The sequence below is a fragment of the Phyllostomus discolor genome, chromosome 6 (genome assembly GCF_004126475.2).
Source record: "Phyllostomus discolor isolate MPI-MPIP mPhyDis1 chromosome 6, mPhyDis1.pri.v3, whole genome shotgun sequence".
In the NCBI taxonomy this organism is placed as follows: Eukaryota; Metazoa; Chordata; class Mammalia; order Chiroptera; family Phyllostomidae; genus Phyllostomus; species Phyllostomus discolor.
In genome coordinates this window covers 166,687,195-166,705,351 of record NC_040908.2, presented here as the reverse complement: position 1 = coordinate 166,705,351, position 18,157 = coordinate 166,687,195, and the positions used below count along the sequence as shown (strand labels likewise).

The 18,157-nt window shown below is 47.8% G+C and overlaps 1 protein-coding gene across 1 annotated transcript in view; it reads right to left on the bottom strand.

Moving 5' to 3' along the window:
- C6H11orf80 (chromosome 6 C11orf80 homolog) overlaps positions 1–18,157 on the bottom strand; it is a 49,504-nt gene that overhangs the window by 12,243 nt on the left and 19,104 nt on the right. Inside the window, exons 5-11 of the mRNA XM_028515094.2 lie at positions 16,762–16,845; positions 15,532–15,587; positions 13,396–13,588; positions 8,877–9,039; positions 6,929–7,075; positions 2,488–2,609; positions 1,351–1,461 (exon numbers count right to left, since the gene is read on the bottom strand). Coding sequence (XP_028370895.1) covers positions 1,351–1,461; positions 2,488–2,609; positions 6,929–7,075; positions 8,877–9,039; positions 13,396–13,588; positions 15,532–15,587; positions 16,762–16,845 — 876 coding nt within the window. The remainder of the gene's footprint in view (positions 1–1,350; positions 1,462–2,487; positions 2,610–6,928; positions 7,076–8,876; positions 9,040–13,395; positions 13,589–15,531; positions 15,588–16,761; positions 16,846–18,157) is intronic.

Genomic DNA, 18,157 nt, shown 5'->3' with positions numbered 1-18,157 from the left:
GGCAGTAGTGGCTCCTACATCTCCTCCAACTCCTGTCACCAAAGCAAGATCCACCACACGAGGCCTGTGTTCCCCTCGCTGTAGCAGACAAACGGCCCGGAGGCCCGTCTGCCTATGAGGGGCCCTGCAACCTGCCCTCCCCTGAACAGGCTCCCGGAGAGCAGGCGTCCTGCTGCACGGTGAGGGCTGGTCCCAGAACTTCTCCCCGGTGAAGTCTTTTAGGGAGGAGAGGAGCAAAATGACACAGTCTGCACCCTGGGGAATGGGTGGTGAGCCTCTGCTTCTTAGTGTAAAATTGCAGGATGCCAGAGCTAAAGGGGGCCGGAATCATCACCTAATGCAGCATACTGGTTTTACGGGTGGGAAGACAGAAACCCAGAAGAAGTGGGCAACCCAAGATCTCACAGCTGGTGAGTCCTCCAGGGCGCCCACAGACCACCACTATGCCGTTCCCCCGGTGCCCTGCACTGGCCGCGTGGCCCAGAGAGCTGAATTGGTGATAAAACGCACTCGATTATCACGGTGTTACATTCTTTGACCCAGCAGCTCCACTTACAGAAATTTATTTGAGGAAATAACTCAAAAGAAGCGAGACATCTGAAGTTACAAGCAATAAGACACTATTAAAAAAAAAGTTAAGCTTGGGAATTTGAAATTAGAGCAATAAAGTTTATACATTATTTAAAATGTTATGTGTACACTATCTTGTCTAGAAAAAAAGTTTACAAACGGAAGCCATAGCTGTGGGATTACTGTGCCAGCCCACCGCTGACACCGAATGGTCAGTGCCCACCCCCAACAGGAAGGGATAAACGAACATTCACGGGACCCACCGTGTGCCAGGCACTGGCCCGTCTAGCCCTCACCCTCACAGCCACTCTCTGAGGCTCTACGGTGTTTTCCAACGCGTAGAGGAGGCTCAGGAAGGAAAGTGCAGGCCCAAACCCACACAGCTAGTAAGTAGATAAGCCAAGATTTGAACTTGGACCTCTGGCTCCCAAACTCCTTACGTATCACTCCTCCTGGCTGATGGCTGCCCAGTTACTTCTGCCGCCAGTAGGCAAGAGAACACTCTTCAACGGGGAAGTGGGGTCACTGACCTACTCCCAGTTCTGCTCATGCCTAGCCATGTGACCCAAGGGAAGTAAACATTTTAAATAACTTGTTTTCTCATTAATAAAATCGTATACACACCATCTAGTCGCCAAATATTTCTTAAAACTCGACAGGCCTGGCATGTGTGGGATCACAGTAAGGTCTCCTTCAGCCGCGTCCCCGGAAGCACCGCACGCACCCTCACTCGGAGAGGCGGAAGGTCCCCGAAACCGCGGACGCCAGGCGTTCACTGACCTGCAGGGCCTGAAGGCAGGAGTTCCGGAAGCTGCGGCTGGTGCTGCCGGTCACGACACTCATGATGGAGTCCACGGCCACCGCCAGTGAGGCCCGCCGTCTCTGATGAGCCTGGGCAACGGTGCAGGTATGGGAGAGAGCGCGGTTTGCAGTAACCCCGAGCCACTGGCCCAGACAGTCCCGGAGGGACCACGGATTGCAGTGGGAGCCGGCTCTCCTCTCCTCAATGCTCCCCTCCGCCCGCAGCAGTCACGAGACCACGGCATGCAAAGGCGCGGCAGGATTGAAACGAGTGAAAACGCGTTTTCTCCGTTCACGGGGCAACTCACTGACAGACACATTCAGAAGAGACGATCAACAAGACCCTGGACTATAAAACAGATTCGCTTACAACTTTAAAAAGCTTTAAGCTTGGCCCTGGCTGGCGTAGCTCAGTGGATTGAGCACGGGTTGCGAACCAAAGTGTCGCAGGTTCGATTCCCAGTCAGGGTACATGCCTGGGTTGCAGGCCATGGCCCCCAGCAACCGCACATTGATGTTTCTCTCTCTCTCTCCCCTCCTTCCCTCTCTAAAAATAAAGAAATAAAATCTTAAAAAAAAAAAAAGAAAAGAAAAGACAGCTTTAACATAGAAAATTTTTTTAAAAAAAACTTTAAGCTTTGTCTCTTATTGTGGGTTTTTTCCTGAAACAGCGACCATGTGAAGTGAGAAATGTGCTACCAAAAGTACACAGGACGAGGGAAGTCAGAAAGGCAGGTGAGAAGAGAAAGGTGCTATGAGGGTACGACATGCAGGGGATGACAGAGTCAGCGGAGCGGTAGCCCCAGAAGTTTGTGTGGGAAGGGGGGTGTCTAGGTAGGAAGAGGTGCATCATGAGTCATTTTCCTCTACTATTTTATTCCTATGTAATCAAACTCCCCGACTGGGAGGCGGAGCGGAGCCAGCTGGTTACAGCGACCCACCTAAGGTAACCCGTGAGTCCCCGGGCCAGCTGCAGTGTACAAGACCAGTTCAGGGGAGCAGAGAGAAAAGGAAGGGGCATGAGGAAGGACAGGGTCTTGGGCCCTGTCTGCCACGTACTCTGGCTACCCCCTCCGTGCAGACAGCGGAGAAGTACAACGGTGAATTCCTTGTTACCTTGGCAGCCCGGTGATGCAGCTCCAGGGCGCGGTCCACGGCCAGCTGGAGGGACTGGCGCACCGCGCTGCGGTTCTCCCTGAGGACGGCGCCGAGCCGAGCGGCGAGCAGCGCGTGGGCTCCTGCAGGGAGAGGGAGCGCCGGCAGCCCCGGTGAGCACGGCCGCTTCGCCGCCACTGTCCGTGTGCTGGCGTACTGCTGCCTACCCACGGGTTGCTTTTTTAAGACAAAGAGAGAAAAAAACTCCAGCACCTTACAAACTCACCCCATTCCTACTTACGAATGAAAGAAAGAACTAAGGTGAAGACAACATTAATTTTGAAGAAACAAATGCGGGATCCTGTTTGATTCGAAAAAAATATGAATATATGCACCGCACACCATGGCGAAGGGCACTGGCGACCCCCGAAGGGGAGAGGGCGCCCCCCTGCGGCGTGTCCGCCCCGCTGCACTCCCAGCCAGGAGCCCTGCGGCGGCCGCCACTGCTGCTGACGGCGCGTCCACCCCCCCACACGTGCTGTGGCACCCGCAAAGGCGAAACCCGCACACGTGACTCTGGAGACTGCTATTTTAAGCTGTTTTTAAATGGGAGACTATCTCTGATAAAGCAACCAAAGGGGCCGCTACTCGGCGTCATCCGGAAAAGCTAACGTGGGCGAGCGATGGGCGAAACTTGTCATCCACAATAGCCAGCGGGGATGGTCCCGATGCAGCCCAGCACGCCAAATCACCCACAGGGCATGCGGAGAAAATGCTTCTAGGTTAACCTTTCTTTTTTCAGGGGCTTTCTACCCTCCCCTGGGCGGTCTGTGCAAAGGTACAACGGCGGAGCAGCCGACGGCTGGCCGGCTTTTCTCGGGGTGGCATCCGATGCAAGGCGGCATGGCGCGCTTCCCGCCGGGCGGCGCCGGGGGGCTCTGCGGGAAGGAACGGTGACGCGCAGTCCGCTCAGGGGGGGGGTCTGGGCTGCGGTCAGGAGCACATGGGTTCCAGGGTCGGTCCTACCACCAACCCGTGGGGACAGAGGCACTTGGCTTTTCTCGCTTCGGTACAAAAACCGGCTTTATATCACCTGCTCTTGTGGGTGTTTGTACAGATACGCTGGGGTGACATACATGAACTGTTCTGAAACGTACACTGCAGCACTCAGGGGAAGATGCTGCGACTGCTATGAGGGCATCATCTGGATTACTATTTTCTGCAGCTCCGGGTCTAAGAATAGCCTCAAGAAATCAGTTAGAACCACGTTAAAAGCAGGCATTTAATGAAAAAGCTCCAAGTTCATTCCTAAAACTGCAGATACCACCAGATGCCTTTAATGCTGTGGCAAAATAATGAGTTAATCATAGCAAAGTTACCATGACAAGGTGGGCGGGAGGCCAGCTGAGCGGATTTTAAGACGCATGGGAGCAGACCGCGGCTCTGCACAAGCTGTCTCCTGAAAGGAGCTCCCGAGGCAGCTTTCAAGGATACGAGAAAGGGGGGGGCGGGGCAGAAGCTAAAATCACTGGATCGACATCCACGTGCCTACCTACATCTACCTGCCCGCAGAGCGCATCTTCAAAGCTTAGTCCTAAACTACCAGGTGTGTAAGGAAATTTTAAAAGATACTATTAAAAAAATTTTTTTGTCCTCCCCCGAGGACATTTTTTCATGAGGAAGAGGAAGGGAAAGAGAGGAGGGCTTTTAGAGGAAGAGGGAGGGAAAGAGAGAAACACTGATGTGAAAGAGAAGCATCAGCTGGTTGCCTCCTGCATGGGCCCGGACCAGGGACGGAATGTTCTGGAGCCAGAGGTCAGACACGTAAACCTGGGTGTGCGCCCTGACTGGGAATCAAATCCACAGCCTTTCGGTCACGGGACAATGCCCCAACCACCTGAGCCACACTGGCCAGAGCAAAGGATGCTATTTCTTGATTCATGCAGTAATGTATTTCTGCTTAATCCCACACCGAATGCTGCTGGAGGTGCTGCGGGCCTTTAGAGTCAAGCCGGACAGCGGTGTTTAGACCATCACAGCAGGACAGGAATGACAGGCAGCGCTGGTTTCCGACGGAGCTGAGTTCGTACGGGACGTCCAGTAGGGGTCAGAACGTGGTCTCAGGCTTTACGCCATCCTGAGACTGAATACGACGCTCCCGTCAGCGGACCTCAACCAACAAGAGCCCGAAGATCATAGATTTTAAGTCTTAAGAGAGTTTTTAGACTTGGAAGCACCTTTGATATCACCCAGTCTGACAATCTTATGTTAAACACAGGGTGGGGCAAAAGTAGGTTTACAGCCCTGGCTGACGTAGCTCAGTGGATTGAGTGCGGGCTGCAAACCAAAGCATCGTAGGTTCAATTCCCAGCCAGGGGACATGCCTGGGTTGCAGGCCATGACCCCCAGCAACCGCACATTGATGTTTCTCTCTCTCTCTCTTTCTCCCTCCCTTCCCTCTCTAAAAATAAATAAATAAAATCTTTTTTAAAAAGTAGGTTTACAGTTGTTCATATGGAAAATAGTACATTAATAAGTAATAATACAAGAATAAACCATACTTCGCATACTCACAACTAAAATCTGCTTTTGCCCCACCCTCTGTATGAAAGAGAGGATCGGGTGACTTATGTGACTTAGTTCCAAAACTCACTGAAGAATTCGGTTGCAGAACTAAAACCAAACTCAGGTCTCTTGATCCCACCCTGCATGCTTTCCGCAGCACCAAACTGCCTCTCTTACCAGCCCCTCCCAGGGGCGCACAGGCCGGGTGACCACCCCAGGCATCTTCACCTTTGACTCCCTTGCTGGAAGCCTCTGTCGTCCAGTCCCCTCTGTGTCCCTGTCCCCAGGGCCTTAACGAACGGGACAGTGGGACACCAAGAACACCAGTTCCTCGAGTAAAGAGTTGCTAGCCAGAGCCCAGGAAAACAGTGCTTCTCCCCTAAAGGACAGACGCATGCCGGGGACAGACAGGAGGGGCAGGGCGGCAGGCAGCAGGAGGAAGCCCACCGCCGACCAGGCGTGGTCAACAAACAGTTGGCACCGGTCACTGTGCGCCAGTCCGAGCCAGGGTGGTAGGCTGCCCCACCCCTCCTATGGGGGGGGCGGTTGGCACGTGGAGCAGCACCGAGCGCTCGGAGAGCCGAGTCCCGAGCAAAAGCATCAGCCCCGGGAGAAAGAACACAGAAACTCACCGGCAACACCAGAGGAAAGGTTATGAGCCTTTTCCCAGAAGTTAATAAGCTCTACTTCTTGCTACTTCCTTCAAAGTTTAGAAGGGCGTTGGGAAACACTTAAACTTATGTCCAAGATTTACTGGGTTAAAATGTGTAAGCCAACTCCCACTTATACTCAGTGGTTTTCGAACTTTACTATATTTCAGGATCATCTGATAATCCTGTTAAAAAATGCAAAATACTTGAGCCATACCAGATATTTACATTATAGCGAAATAATAATGAGTTACTCTTTGGCCCAGGAAGCTGCACATTTTCAAATATCCCAGGTGACTCCGATGCATGTGTTTCACGGACCACAAGGCAGTGAAATCACTGCTTTCCCTCTAACAGAGAGAACCTTTCTGATAACAGGTTATTGCCCATCTGTTAGATAAGTGCCCCAGGCTCCCCCTTGTATGCTAAGGGGCACATTCTCCCTTCTCAGGGGTCCGTGCGGCAGCCACAGAGAGCCGCTCACACCAGCACACTCACACAGCTGCTCACACCGTGTCTGGTAGAGCCGCTCACACCAGCACACTCACACAACTGCTCACACCGTGTCTGGGAAGCTGCAGTGAGGCCAAGCAAAACCAGTGACGTTTCCGCATTCCCCCTGGAAAAGCAGTAGGGAAGCGAACAGTTCTCAAGCCTGAAAAGCTTCAAAAACATTCTGGTACCTGAGCCCCACCTCAGTCCAAGGAAATCTCCAAGGGTGAGGTTTGGGCATTTTTTAGAAGCTCCCGCCCTGGCTGGTGTGGCTCAGTGGATTGAGCGCTGGTCTGCAAACCAAAGGGTGGCTGGTTCGATTCCCAGTCAGGGCACATGCCTGGGTTGCCAGCCAGGTCCTGAGTAGGAGGAGCATGAGAGGCAACCACACATCAGTGTTTCTCTCCCTCTCTTTCTCCCTCCCTTCCCCTCTCTCTAAAAATAAATAAATAAAATCTTTTAAAAAAAAAAGCTCCCAAGGTAATATACTATGCAGTTAACGGCGACATAAGTGTCTGCGGACTTCTGGTCAACCAGACCTGGAAACGTCATCATTTCAGCGATGCTTCCAGATACAGATCTGTTCCACAGCGCACATAATGTAACTTCACTGAAGCAAGCCTCTTCTAAATGGAATTTCATTATTCCGCAGAAATATATCTAACTCAGGTATGTGCATCACATAAAGTCTCCTTTTCTTTATTCTCTCAACACTTAAGGGCACTCGGGCCGCAGCCGCAATTTCTCACACTTACCCCAGAGCTGCACTTGCTGGGCTGGGGACCCGCCGTGGGGGTCCACAAAGAGAATGAGCAGCAGAGCGTGTCCCCGAGGGTCCACACGTTGAGGCTGATGCCCCTCACTGGACTCCACCTGAAAACTCACGTCTGGAAGCACCGTGTCTAGGGGAGAGGATATTGCATACTGAGATAAGGAGAGCCCTCGAAACGCAGTTACCTGAGTCGAGAACCTACACACCTCTAACAAAGAAGGATCTGAGATCGATCTAAATGTGAGCACTCCCTTCTCCTCCTGAATCGGCTTATCCACGGCAGGGAAGCAAAATAATAGTGATTCACAGGAAGAACATCAAAATAACAGCCAGGTGTTCGAAATACAAGTGCTAAGGGCACTCCTTAGCATTTACTGGGAAGCACTATACAATAAATTCATGCACTCCGTATACAACTCCCTCAGGTAAGTGCTGTGAGTCGGAGGCAGAGGTCAGCGTCAAAGCTGAGCAATGGTAACAGCTAGCTTGTGTGGAGTGCTGACTACCTGCCACGTAACGTTAACTTCTTTGCATTTAAACTCCACAACACCATGGCCTAGAACCTATTCTTCAGCCCTTTCACAGACGAGAGGCACAGACAGGTTGAATACACTGCCCAGCATGAGAGAGTAAGTGGTGAAATGGTTTTAGACTGACTCCCAAAATCTGTGCTTTGAATCACATTAAACGATATTTGTGTTTCCAAGCAATCTGATGCCCTGTGGTCACTTCCTACCACCTCGATCCTTTGCAATATAATGGGCATAGTCCTAACTTCCACCCAGATCCATGTGGAGAAGTCCCTTGGGTTCCTGGTCTGTCCTTCAGAGTAAGGAGTGAGATAAGGGGACGTCCTCTACAGTATTCATTCCCAAAGGTAACTGAGGAAGGTCAGGCATCACGAGTTGAAAATAAAGGACGCCAACAAAGCACGCAGATAAAAGTGAAAGTGAGAAGATGTGGAGAGCCCTAGGGATCTAAAAATCCCGACGCCATGACATCCCATGAAGACCAAACACTCTTCCCTCACAAAACCGCTTACCTCCAGAGGCCCCGTCCAAGGACAGCCCCTCTCACGCCACCCTCTGGAATAACTACCTGCTTAAGACAAGAGAGCCTCACTCCAAGGCTCCCTTCCCGGACAGAGACTCCAGCACACCCCTGAGGCCCTGCCCACCCCACCTCAGCAGGCTTCGGCCCTCTCACAGCCATGGCAGCTCTACGGCACCTCTCCCCTGACGGTCGCCCTCCTCTGGGACCAACGGACCAGACTGCCTTCCGGATTCCAAAGGGCTCCCACTCACAACAGTCAAGTTCAAGGCTGTCAACCTCCTAAACAGAAGCGCGTGGCCGCAGATACCTGTTTCATAGTATCACCTGTCAGTCCAGTTTTTAAGCATCCGTCTTTCAGCACGATTCACCCAAAACTGATATTGACTGGGCTCTCCACGAACATGACAGCCAGGTCCCTAGGTCTGTCACTAAGGTTTATGCTCCTGCCTTATATTTATGGGGTGTTTCAATTTTAATATTTTGTAAGTTAAGTTTATGTGGATTTTCTCATCTCATTAGGAAACGTTTCTCTTCCACAATAGTTCAAAAGTGTAATTGCTCCCTCACCAACCTTTCTAAAACCCCAGAGCTGCCAGATTAGGGTACAACAGAAACACTCTGAACAAGCCCCTGCAAGATGAAAGCCACTGGCTACTTCGAGAGGACCAGAGACAGAAGAGGCAAAAGAGGAGGGAAGAGGAGACCCAGCATCAGCGTGTAACGGGAAAACAGCCAGGATCTGACGGGGCATCGCTTCTGGACGCCACTGGCCTCACTGCAAGTGGCCTCCCAAACTCACACCTGCTGTTTGTATGTCCTTGCATTTTCCTGATGGTCTCCCGTTTCCTTTGTTCCTGTGCAAAGAGGGGGAGATATACCTCTATCCAAATCGAGATCCGAATTGGGCACCACACACAAGCGGTATTTCTTCCAGTCAATGAAGTAAGAGAGATCTTTGAAGACATCAGCCCAAGACATAGTCACTGACTGCTCCTGGCTTGGCAATATCAGAGGCAGACCTGAAGGTCCATATAGAAATACGTAGAGGTGCTAAAGAAAACGTCAACATTTTAGCTTTTTTATGAATGCATATTCATTGGCATAAAACAAACAGAACATCAATCTGTTTCACACTCCCAGAAATACATTAGTGTGCTAGGCACTTATGTGTTAACCCTTTTACACACCGAAGACAGGTGTCAGGTACCAAAGACAGACCCACGAGAATCCACAGAAATTTATTCTGGCTTTAACGCGTGTGAGCCACAGGCACAGTGTTAGGACAGTTAGTTACTATTCATCCTACTCCTTCAATCCTAGATGTGAGTGGCACCCCCGATTCAACACTGCACTGAGTTCTGGGGACACAAAGATGAATATCTAGATTTAATGCTCACCTTTAAGTTGTCACATATATAGTATGGGAGGCACGTGTAAAAAACAGTAAACTGTAACACAATGTGCTACGTGTGTGTGTACACACACACACACACACACACACACAGAGGAGTATTCTCCAATAAGTATTTGAGTATATTCTGATTGAAGAGGAAACTCATTCTCACCTTCTCTAACTCTATAACCATGACAAAGAAGGACAGACAGGCCCCAGAAATGGTTTCCTGGCTCTTTTTTAAAAAAAATAATTTATTTATTTTTAGAGAGGGAAGGGAGGGGAGAGAGAGAGAGAAAAAAAAATCAATGTGTAGTTGCTGAGGGCCGTGGCCTGCAACCCAGGCATGTACCCTGACTGGGAATCGAACCTGCTACACTTCGGTTCTCAGCCCTCGAGGTTTCCTGGCTCTTGACTTCCCATTTCCACCCTCATTCTCCCTCTGACCCGAGGTTCATCAGCCTCAGCACTGCTGACACTTGCAGCCAAACCATTCTTTGTTGTGTTTGGAGGGGAGGCTGTCCCGTGCCTTGCAGGGTGTTCAGCAGCGTCCCCGGCCTCCACCCCTCCCTCCACTCATGACAATCAGAACGTCTCCAGGCATAGCCAGATGTCCTCTGAAGGCAAAATTACCCAGCTATGAACCACTGCCTAACATTTTTGTCCTTGAAACAAAGAGGCCATGTTTTTTTCTTTATTTTTCTTTGTTTTCATTTTTTTTAATGTGATAAACACAAAGCATGGACTGTGAAGATTACAATTCTCACCCAGGAGGCACCGGGGTGTCAGGGAAAGTCATGACAGAGCAAGGCCGGCGGTGCCCATGAAGAAGTGTCCAGCACAGGCCCGACAACGTGCGCTAAGGCCAACACGTTCTCTGTGTAGAGCCGGCAGAGCTTCGAGGCGCTCGAGCTTGAAATAAGAGTGGGGTATCCAAAGTGTCAAAGCACGTGATTGTCTTCACACTGGATTAGCCATTTCCATTTCGTGAGAATACTGCTGTGGCTGGGTTTAAATATACGATCTTGTTCTCCGTTTTCTACTTGTTCCCAGGATTCTGCTTTCCTTTTTCTCTTTTCTAGTCTTCAGATTCTGTTTTGATTGTCTATATTTTATAATTCCATGTATCCTCCTTTTTCACTTATTTGTTAGAACTACTTGTTGTATTCATTTAGGGATTATTTTAGGCTTTCTAATCTACACCTCTAACATCACAGTCTACCTTCGTGATGTCGTAATAGCTAATACGCAAATGGTGTGAGAATCTTTCAGCAATGTACTTCCCCCCCTGCCGCCCCCCTCACCTTCAGACAACCGTCACGCATTTTACTTCCATGTATGTTACAGGCCTTCTATGCTGTTGTAATTTTTGCTTTAAACAATTATCTTTTAAGAAGATTTTAAGAACTGGGCAAAAAGCTTCCATATATGCCCAGATGGTTACTATTTCGAGTGCTCCTCTTCACTGAGTGGGTCCAGAATCCACCTGCTATTGTTTTCCTTCTGCCTGAAGGATTTCCTCTAACATTTCTTATACTACAGGCAGGTAATGAAGTCTTTTGTCTTTTGTATATAAAACAAACTCTTTATTTTGCCTTCATTTTTAAAAAATATTTTCTCTGGGTATAGAATTCCAGATTAACAGTTTTCTTTTTTTTCTTTCATTACTTTAAAGATGTGGCTCCACTTTCTTCCAGCTTACACTGTTTCCAGTGAGAAATCTGCTGTAATTCTTATCTTTGTTCCTCTATGTATAAATGAATCTTTTTTTATTTCCAGATGCTGTTATTTTATTTGCTACTGGCTTTGAGCAATTTGATTATGGCATCTCTTCATATAATTTTCATCTTATTTCTTTTTTTCATTTTTAGAGAGAGGGGAAGAGAGGAAGAGAAATATCAGTGTGTGGTTGCCTCTTGTGCGCCCCCATACTGGGCACCTGGCTGGCAACCCAGGCATGTGCCCTGACTGGGAATCCAGCTGGTGACCCTTTGGCTCGCAGCCAGCACTCAATCCACTGAGCTACACCAGCCAGGGCCTAATTTTCATCTTATTTCTCATGCTTAGGGTTCATTGCTCTTCTTGGATCTGCTGATTTATAGTTTTCATCAAACTGGGAAAATTTGGGGACACTACCCCCCAGATGCTTTACCTGCCCTCTCTCCCTTCAGGGCTCCAGTTACACACCCCTGACCTAGGTAGGCCCCTTGAAGTTATCCCACAGTTCACGGACATTCTGTTCACTTTCTTAAAGTCCTTTTTCTGTCTCATTTTAGGTAGTTTCTAAAGCTATGCCTTCATGTTCACTTATCTCTCCTTTTGCAATGCACAAATCTATAATTAATCTTATACTGTGTATTACTGACCTAAAATTGTAGTAATTTTTATCTCTAGAAGTTAAATTTGGGTCTTTTACCTAATAGGGCCAATCTTCCTCTCTTGGACATAAGGAATACAGTTCAACCTGGTTTAATGTCCTTGTTTACTGATTCTATCATCTGTTTCATTTCTAGGTAGGTTTCCATCAATTGAAGTTTTCCCCCTTCCTTTTGGCTCCTAGTTTCCTGATTGTTTTGCACGCCACTTAGTTTTTTATTGAATGCCCAGCATTGTGAAGTTTACCTTATTGGGCGTGGAATATTTTGTATCCTGTAAATATCCTTGAACTTTCTTCTGGGACACTATGGGGTTGGTTGAAAACAGTCTGAGCATTATGGGTCTTTTAAGCTCCGTGAGGTGGGATCACAGAAGCCTGTAGGACAAAGCTAACTTTTCCCTAGTACTCCGGCAAACCCTTGATGCCTTGTGAAACACAAGGTTTTCTTTCCTCCCCACCTAACAGGAACATAAACTGTTTCCAGCTCTGTGCACACCCCAGGGTTCTCCTCTGAAGCTCTCTCTGTGTCCACGCACTTCTCTCCTCGCAAGCACTCATTTCTATGAAGCCTGCCCGTCTGGACTCCCTGACCTGGACACTCTGCCTCCTCAACTCAGGAGAGATTCAGCAGATGTCTTCCCCCCCCCCCATGTTGTAGCCTGGAAATTCTCTCTAGCAAGTACGGGCGGCAATCACAGAGTCACTGTTTTGTGTAGCCTCTTTCCAGACCCAAGGTCCCGCACTACCTGTTGTGTAACACATTGCAACTCACTACCCATTGTGTAATAAATGAAAACTATCATTTAATATAATTTGTCCATCTTTCAGTTGTTCAAAGTGGGGAGTTAAATCCAGTTCCTGCTATTCTATCACAGCTTGAAACGGAAGTTTCTAAGTCCTTCTGACATACTCTCATGGGCGTTTGATAGCTTCCTTGCTTTTGGCCCAACAAGATACCAAATTCATCTAGTACATTTCTACTCTAGGCCTAGAATAAGCCATTTCACTTCTTAAAAAATTCTGGCTCTATAGATATGCTAATTCTGGATATACAAATCTTGATATCAACTTTAGTCATTCCCTGCCCCTAATCTCTCCCTACTCCAACAGCAAATTGATCGCCTCACCGTGCCGACTCCTCTCAGTCTCCCCTTTCCGTAACCGTTACACTTTCAGCTCCGGCACTCAATACCTCTCGCCCAGTTCACTCACTCGCATACTTAGTGATTGCTGACTTCCTTCCCCCATCCACCCTGCACAATGCTGCTGGAAACTCCCAAACCATGCCGTGGTTTCCCACTACACAGAGGTAAAGTTCACACCCCTTGGTGCTGCGCTCAAGGCCCACCACGTTCAACGCCAAACAGCTCTTCCAGCCTCCCCCCCCCCCCGCCACCCCCCCCCCCCCCCGGCACCATAACATGAGACGAGTGTGGCACACGAGGCACACCCTACAGTTCTGGGTCTCTTGGAAAAGTTCTCAAGCTTGGCTCTCACGCTGATTTCTGTTTGTACACAAACGCTACTGGCTTCTGGACACAGAGTTATACGCCTAAGGCTTTTCTAAGTGGGGCATGGCCATTCATTTTCAAAGACGATTATATGGATCCCATCACGGAAAGGATATGGAGACCGAAGAAATCCTATTCGGCTGGTTGGAAGAGATCCTCGGGCAGGGGCACACGGCGGCAGCCGGAGTCAGCATCAGCTCCCCCGACAAGCCCGTGTCGGCCACGTCACTGGGGACGCGGAGCATTACCGGACGTCCGAGAACGGGGTGGATTCTGCTGCAGAGGAACTGAGTTGAACCAGATGTTGGTCTACTGTCAGAAAACAGGTAAGACACATTTAGCTTTTTCCCTCTTCAGAAATTCTTGAAAAAGGCATTCAAGATTCCTTTTATGGTCTCTAGCATGTGCATGACCATATAACCCGCCATATCAGTTTTGCTGGAGTTTGTGATTCCCACTCAGGGAACTGCAAGAAATAGGCAGAGGAGACAAACTGGCATTTCAGGAATGGCATCATGGCTCCTGTTTTTACTGCCAAAAGTGGCAGTTTTGTATCCTCAGAAATGTATTTCACCCACTGAAATTACTCAATGGTTCTGAGCAGAAGATTCCAAGATTCCAAGATCATTCAAAGATCAGCACGGCAGAAGTGGGAGTGAGGGGGGTTCTTAATCACAAATATCCTAAAACTGGCCGAGTGATATCAGAAGACTACACACACACACACACACACACACACACACCTACCTTTCCCTGAAAGAGGATGAGTTACCATTTGATAGGAGTAATGAGAAAACACGAGGACCCCTTTCTGTCCTAGAAAGAATCCAGCGAACTTTAATACTTGCTTACTCTCCAACACTCTTTTCTAAACACAAAATAAATATTAATGGACCTTTACCTCTCTCTCTCTAAATTAATGTCACCCAGGGAACTGTGTCCACAGGCTACTGTAACAAGACGTCTACCTATACGGACCATAGGGTACTAGAAGATTACCAAATAAATATGTCCAGTGGTGGTTCGGTTTCCTGCACACATTAAAGAATAAACAACATTCTGACCTGAGGCATAATTTTGGACACGCATAAGAAAACAGACTTAAAAATGTGAGCAGTCTCTCCAAGTCTTAAGAGCCTATGACCCCAGTGCTGTTCAGAGGATGTACATGAAGGCAGAAACTACTAGATACAAATAAATCAGTTGGACTTAAACAGAAGTAAGTTTTTTTCTCGCTATCATTCATGTTCATTTTGGGGTAGTTGTTCATGTTCATTATAATGCGGTAGTTGGGTAGCACAGACCACAAAGCAAAGGGTTCTGTCTCTTCCATACTGTATACCACCTCCTCCATGGGGGGGTTTGTTTTTTGTTTTTTTTTGCAGTCTGAAGAAGGGGGAGGTCAGGAGAGAGATGGCTTCCAAACCCATGCAAAATGCTGGTGCACAAACAATAATACACAAAGAATCCCTCTGCATTCATAGTATCTCTCTATCCAACAATTCAAGTAACCTTTTAAAAATTCAGTTCTCTCTTTTCATATCTAAATGGGATTGGAATTAGCAAGGTGTGTTTTGTTTCATTTACAGAAGAAAACAAGGCATAAAGAAGAGAGAGAACATATCCTCAGGCCCATTGGAATATATTCAAGGAGCCATGAATAGTAATAGTTTTCAATACAAATGGCTTAAAAGTTTTCCTTTCACTTTTGTGACGGAGCAGCTGACACCTGACAGGAACGACAGGTGAGGCCACTCTCCCTCTCCGCCACACCCGCACTCAGAGTGGGGGAGGAAGGCGTGGCGGGGGCAGCGCCGCTCCGCCCCTCACCTCAGGTAGTGCCGACAGTTCACGACAAGAGCAACTCCGTTCGACAGGTTCAAAGTTGGCTCGTTCTCTGACCTGCAAAGCAAAGAAAAACTAAGCCACATCTAAAAGATTCTAATTCCATTTTCTGCCTGATACAAATGTTGATATATGACTATTACCACCCCCAGAGATTACTGGAATTCAGCAACCAATTAACCAAGGCTGAATGACAACTTTTAAGTTGACCCACTCAAGTGAAAGGGAAAGATGTAAAAGGTCTAAATGAATCTATTTGCTCATTGAAAACTCATAGAGAACAAGTGCAGGGGTCTCAGAATACCGGCTTCACAGTGACGCTGGCTCAGGAAATGCACCTTTGAGCCACCGGAAACAGGGCAATGACGACTGAGAAGAGCAGCAGAGCCACGGCTGTGAGGACTTACCCGAAGGCTTCTGTAGAGAGGACGCCATTCATCTGCACACTGAGGTTAAATCTGACCTGCAACCAACATGAGTGGTGTGCGATGCGATTAGCACGCGCCAGGGTGGAGGTTAAAAACTTCCACACTCAGCTCCGAGAGGAGGCGTTCTTTCTATCATCAGCCTTCTTTCCCTTGCACTCACCCTAAATATCATGCACACTGCTCTGCGTTCAAATGCTGCACCTTAAACATACAGCATCCAACACTCAAATTCCAAGTAGTCAAAAGTTATCAAGAAATCCTGTCCTTTTGTCCTTTGGTGTTCTCCCAATGTACATCTTCCCCTTCTTAAAGGAACTATCCATTTGTCTCCCTCTTCTTTCCATTGTTTATCATACAAGGAACATTCCATGCTTTTTTCTTTGCTTTTTCTTCCCTGTCCCATCTGACGTTTTTGTCTTCCCTCCAATTTACTTCACCAGTTCCTACCTTCAACCTACATTTTTCTTTCTATGTAACACAGAGGGCTATAGGGGACTCCGGAGCCAGACTGTCTGTGCTCAGATCCCGCCTCTGCAGGTTATTTAACCCACGCACCCCAGTTCCTCAGCCTCAGCCGTGGAATGGGCATGGCGGCAAGGCCCGCTTCACGAGGGGCACCGTGACGGCTGAACGAGTGAGTGCACGGAGAACACTTAGAACAGTGACTGACAAAAAAATAAGCCCTGAGCCCTGCTGACAACCAAAGAAGTAGGAAGGCGACGAGAGAAGGAAGGGGAAAGCTATTAGCACACTTAGCTGTGTGTGCGTCTTTATAAACATATCTAACTACAGATGATAATAAAAATTTTGCTCTCAAAAGTTCAAAGTGCTTTATCAAAATTTCCTTATTTGCTCTTATTGTCACTTTAGAAAAGAAGATAATCAACAAGCTTCATCATCCAGGTTTAACAGAAAATGAAACGCAGCGGAGGAAAAAGAGGTACCCAAAGTGACACAACAAAACAGTAAAGAAGTGAAAATAAGAACCCAAAAGAGAGCTCTGTCTACACCCAAGGGCTCCCAACTATGTCATGTGACTAATATCGAGACTGCCTTAGGGACATGGAAACCAAATCAACTCAATATTAAAAGTTGTAATCAGGTCATTAAAAGAAAACTAACCAGATAATTCCATATTTTACAGAGTAGAGGTCTCTTGAAAATATGACTTAAATAAGAGAGTCTTTATTGTGTAAAAGAACAGCTTACCTTAGGGTGCACCATGACAATCTTGCGTAAAAAATTCTTTATAACCAGACTATCTGTCACCAAAGTTCTGGGCTTCTCATCAACCTGTAACAACACAACACACCACCCACCACACATGTACAAACCCAAAAGTACAAACGGATCGAATTCCGGTATTTCTTCCTATAAAAGGAACACCCCAAAAAGCTTTGCAGACATTGAAGGGAAACATCTTTGGGTCTAAGAATTGGACAAAAGAAGGAATCTAAGAGCCATCATTTCTTTGGTTAAAATACTTATTTCACAGAGCTTCGGGAGACACATGAACAATGATCAAAGTAAAACCTACAATCTCAAAACCACCTTTTGGTACAAACTTAAAAGTAATTTAAAAGTAATTCAGACTGGAGCTGAGCAGAGTAACTCTATCTTAACTCGACCATCCTAGTGTGGGTCAACCTGTATTAAGAATATGTGTGGCCCTGGCCGGTGTGGCTCAGTGGATTGAGCGACTGAGCGCTGGCCTGCAAACCAAGGAGGTCGCAGGTCAGGGCACATGCCTGGGCTGTGGGCCAGGTCCCCGGCTAGGAGCACGTGAGAGGCAATCTTGACGTATCTCTCCCACATTGATGTTTCTCTCCCTCTCTTTGTCCACCCCTTCCCCCTCTCTAAAAAGAAATAAAATATTTTCAAAAAAATATGAATGAAGTCAAATGAGCAAACACTGAAAGAAACCTATTTTTTAATGTAAATTGATTCTTCCAAACATTTATTTTTATTGAAAAGTTGTGAAGCAAAAAGCTCAAAGGCCAGAAGACCCGTGTTCTAGCATTATCTCTGTAAATATTACTGAAGTATCTGTGATTTAAAAAAATCACGTAACTGTTCTGGACCTTATTTCCCAATCAGCAAAACCTTTTTACCTCCTAGGACTATTTTAAAGATCAAACAGTTCATCTAAAGGTGTATGTTGCACACATGCAAACAGTAACATGCCACTGGTTGAAGCCCGCTGTAGGGCAGGCACCGCGCGGGCGCTATGCGCACATTGTCTCACAACGATCCTGGAGACAGGCATATACTCTCCCTTCTTGGTGGGCTGAAAACAAGAACAAACCGAGGCTCAGAGAGGTTAGGCAACTCGCCTAAGGTCACTAAGCTGTTCAGTGACAGAGCCAGAATGCGGCCCTAAGTCTACGTAAAACTAACGGCCCTTGCTCTTTCCAATACACCCTGACACCGCCCTACAAATGGATCACGACGTACCATCCGGCACGGGCTTCCTCTGTCCCAGGGATGGGGCTGAACTGCCTCACGTACATTACCTCATCACCCCTCACTCAGACCCTGTTGGGTACCTGTAACGCACATTTTCTGGATGAAAAAAGTGGGTCCCAAGGAGGTTAAACACTTTCCC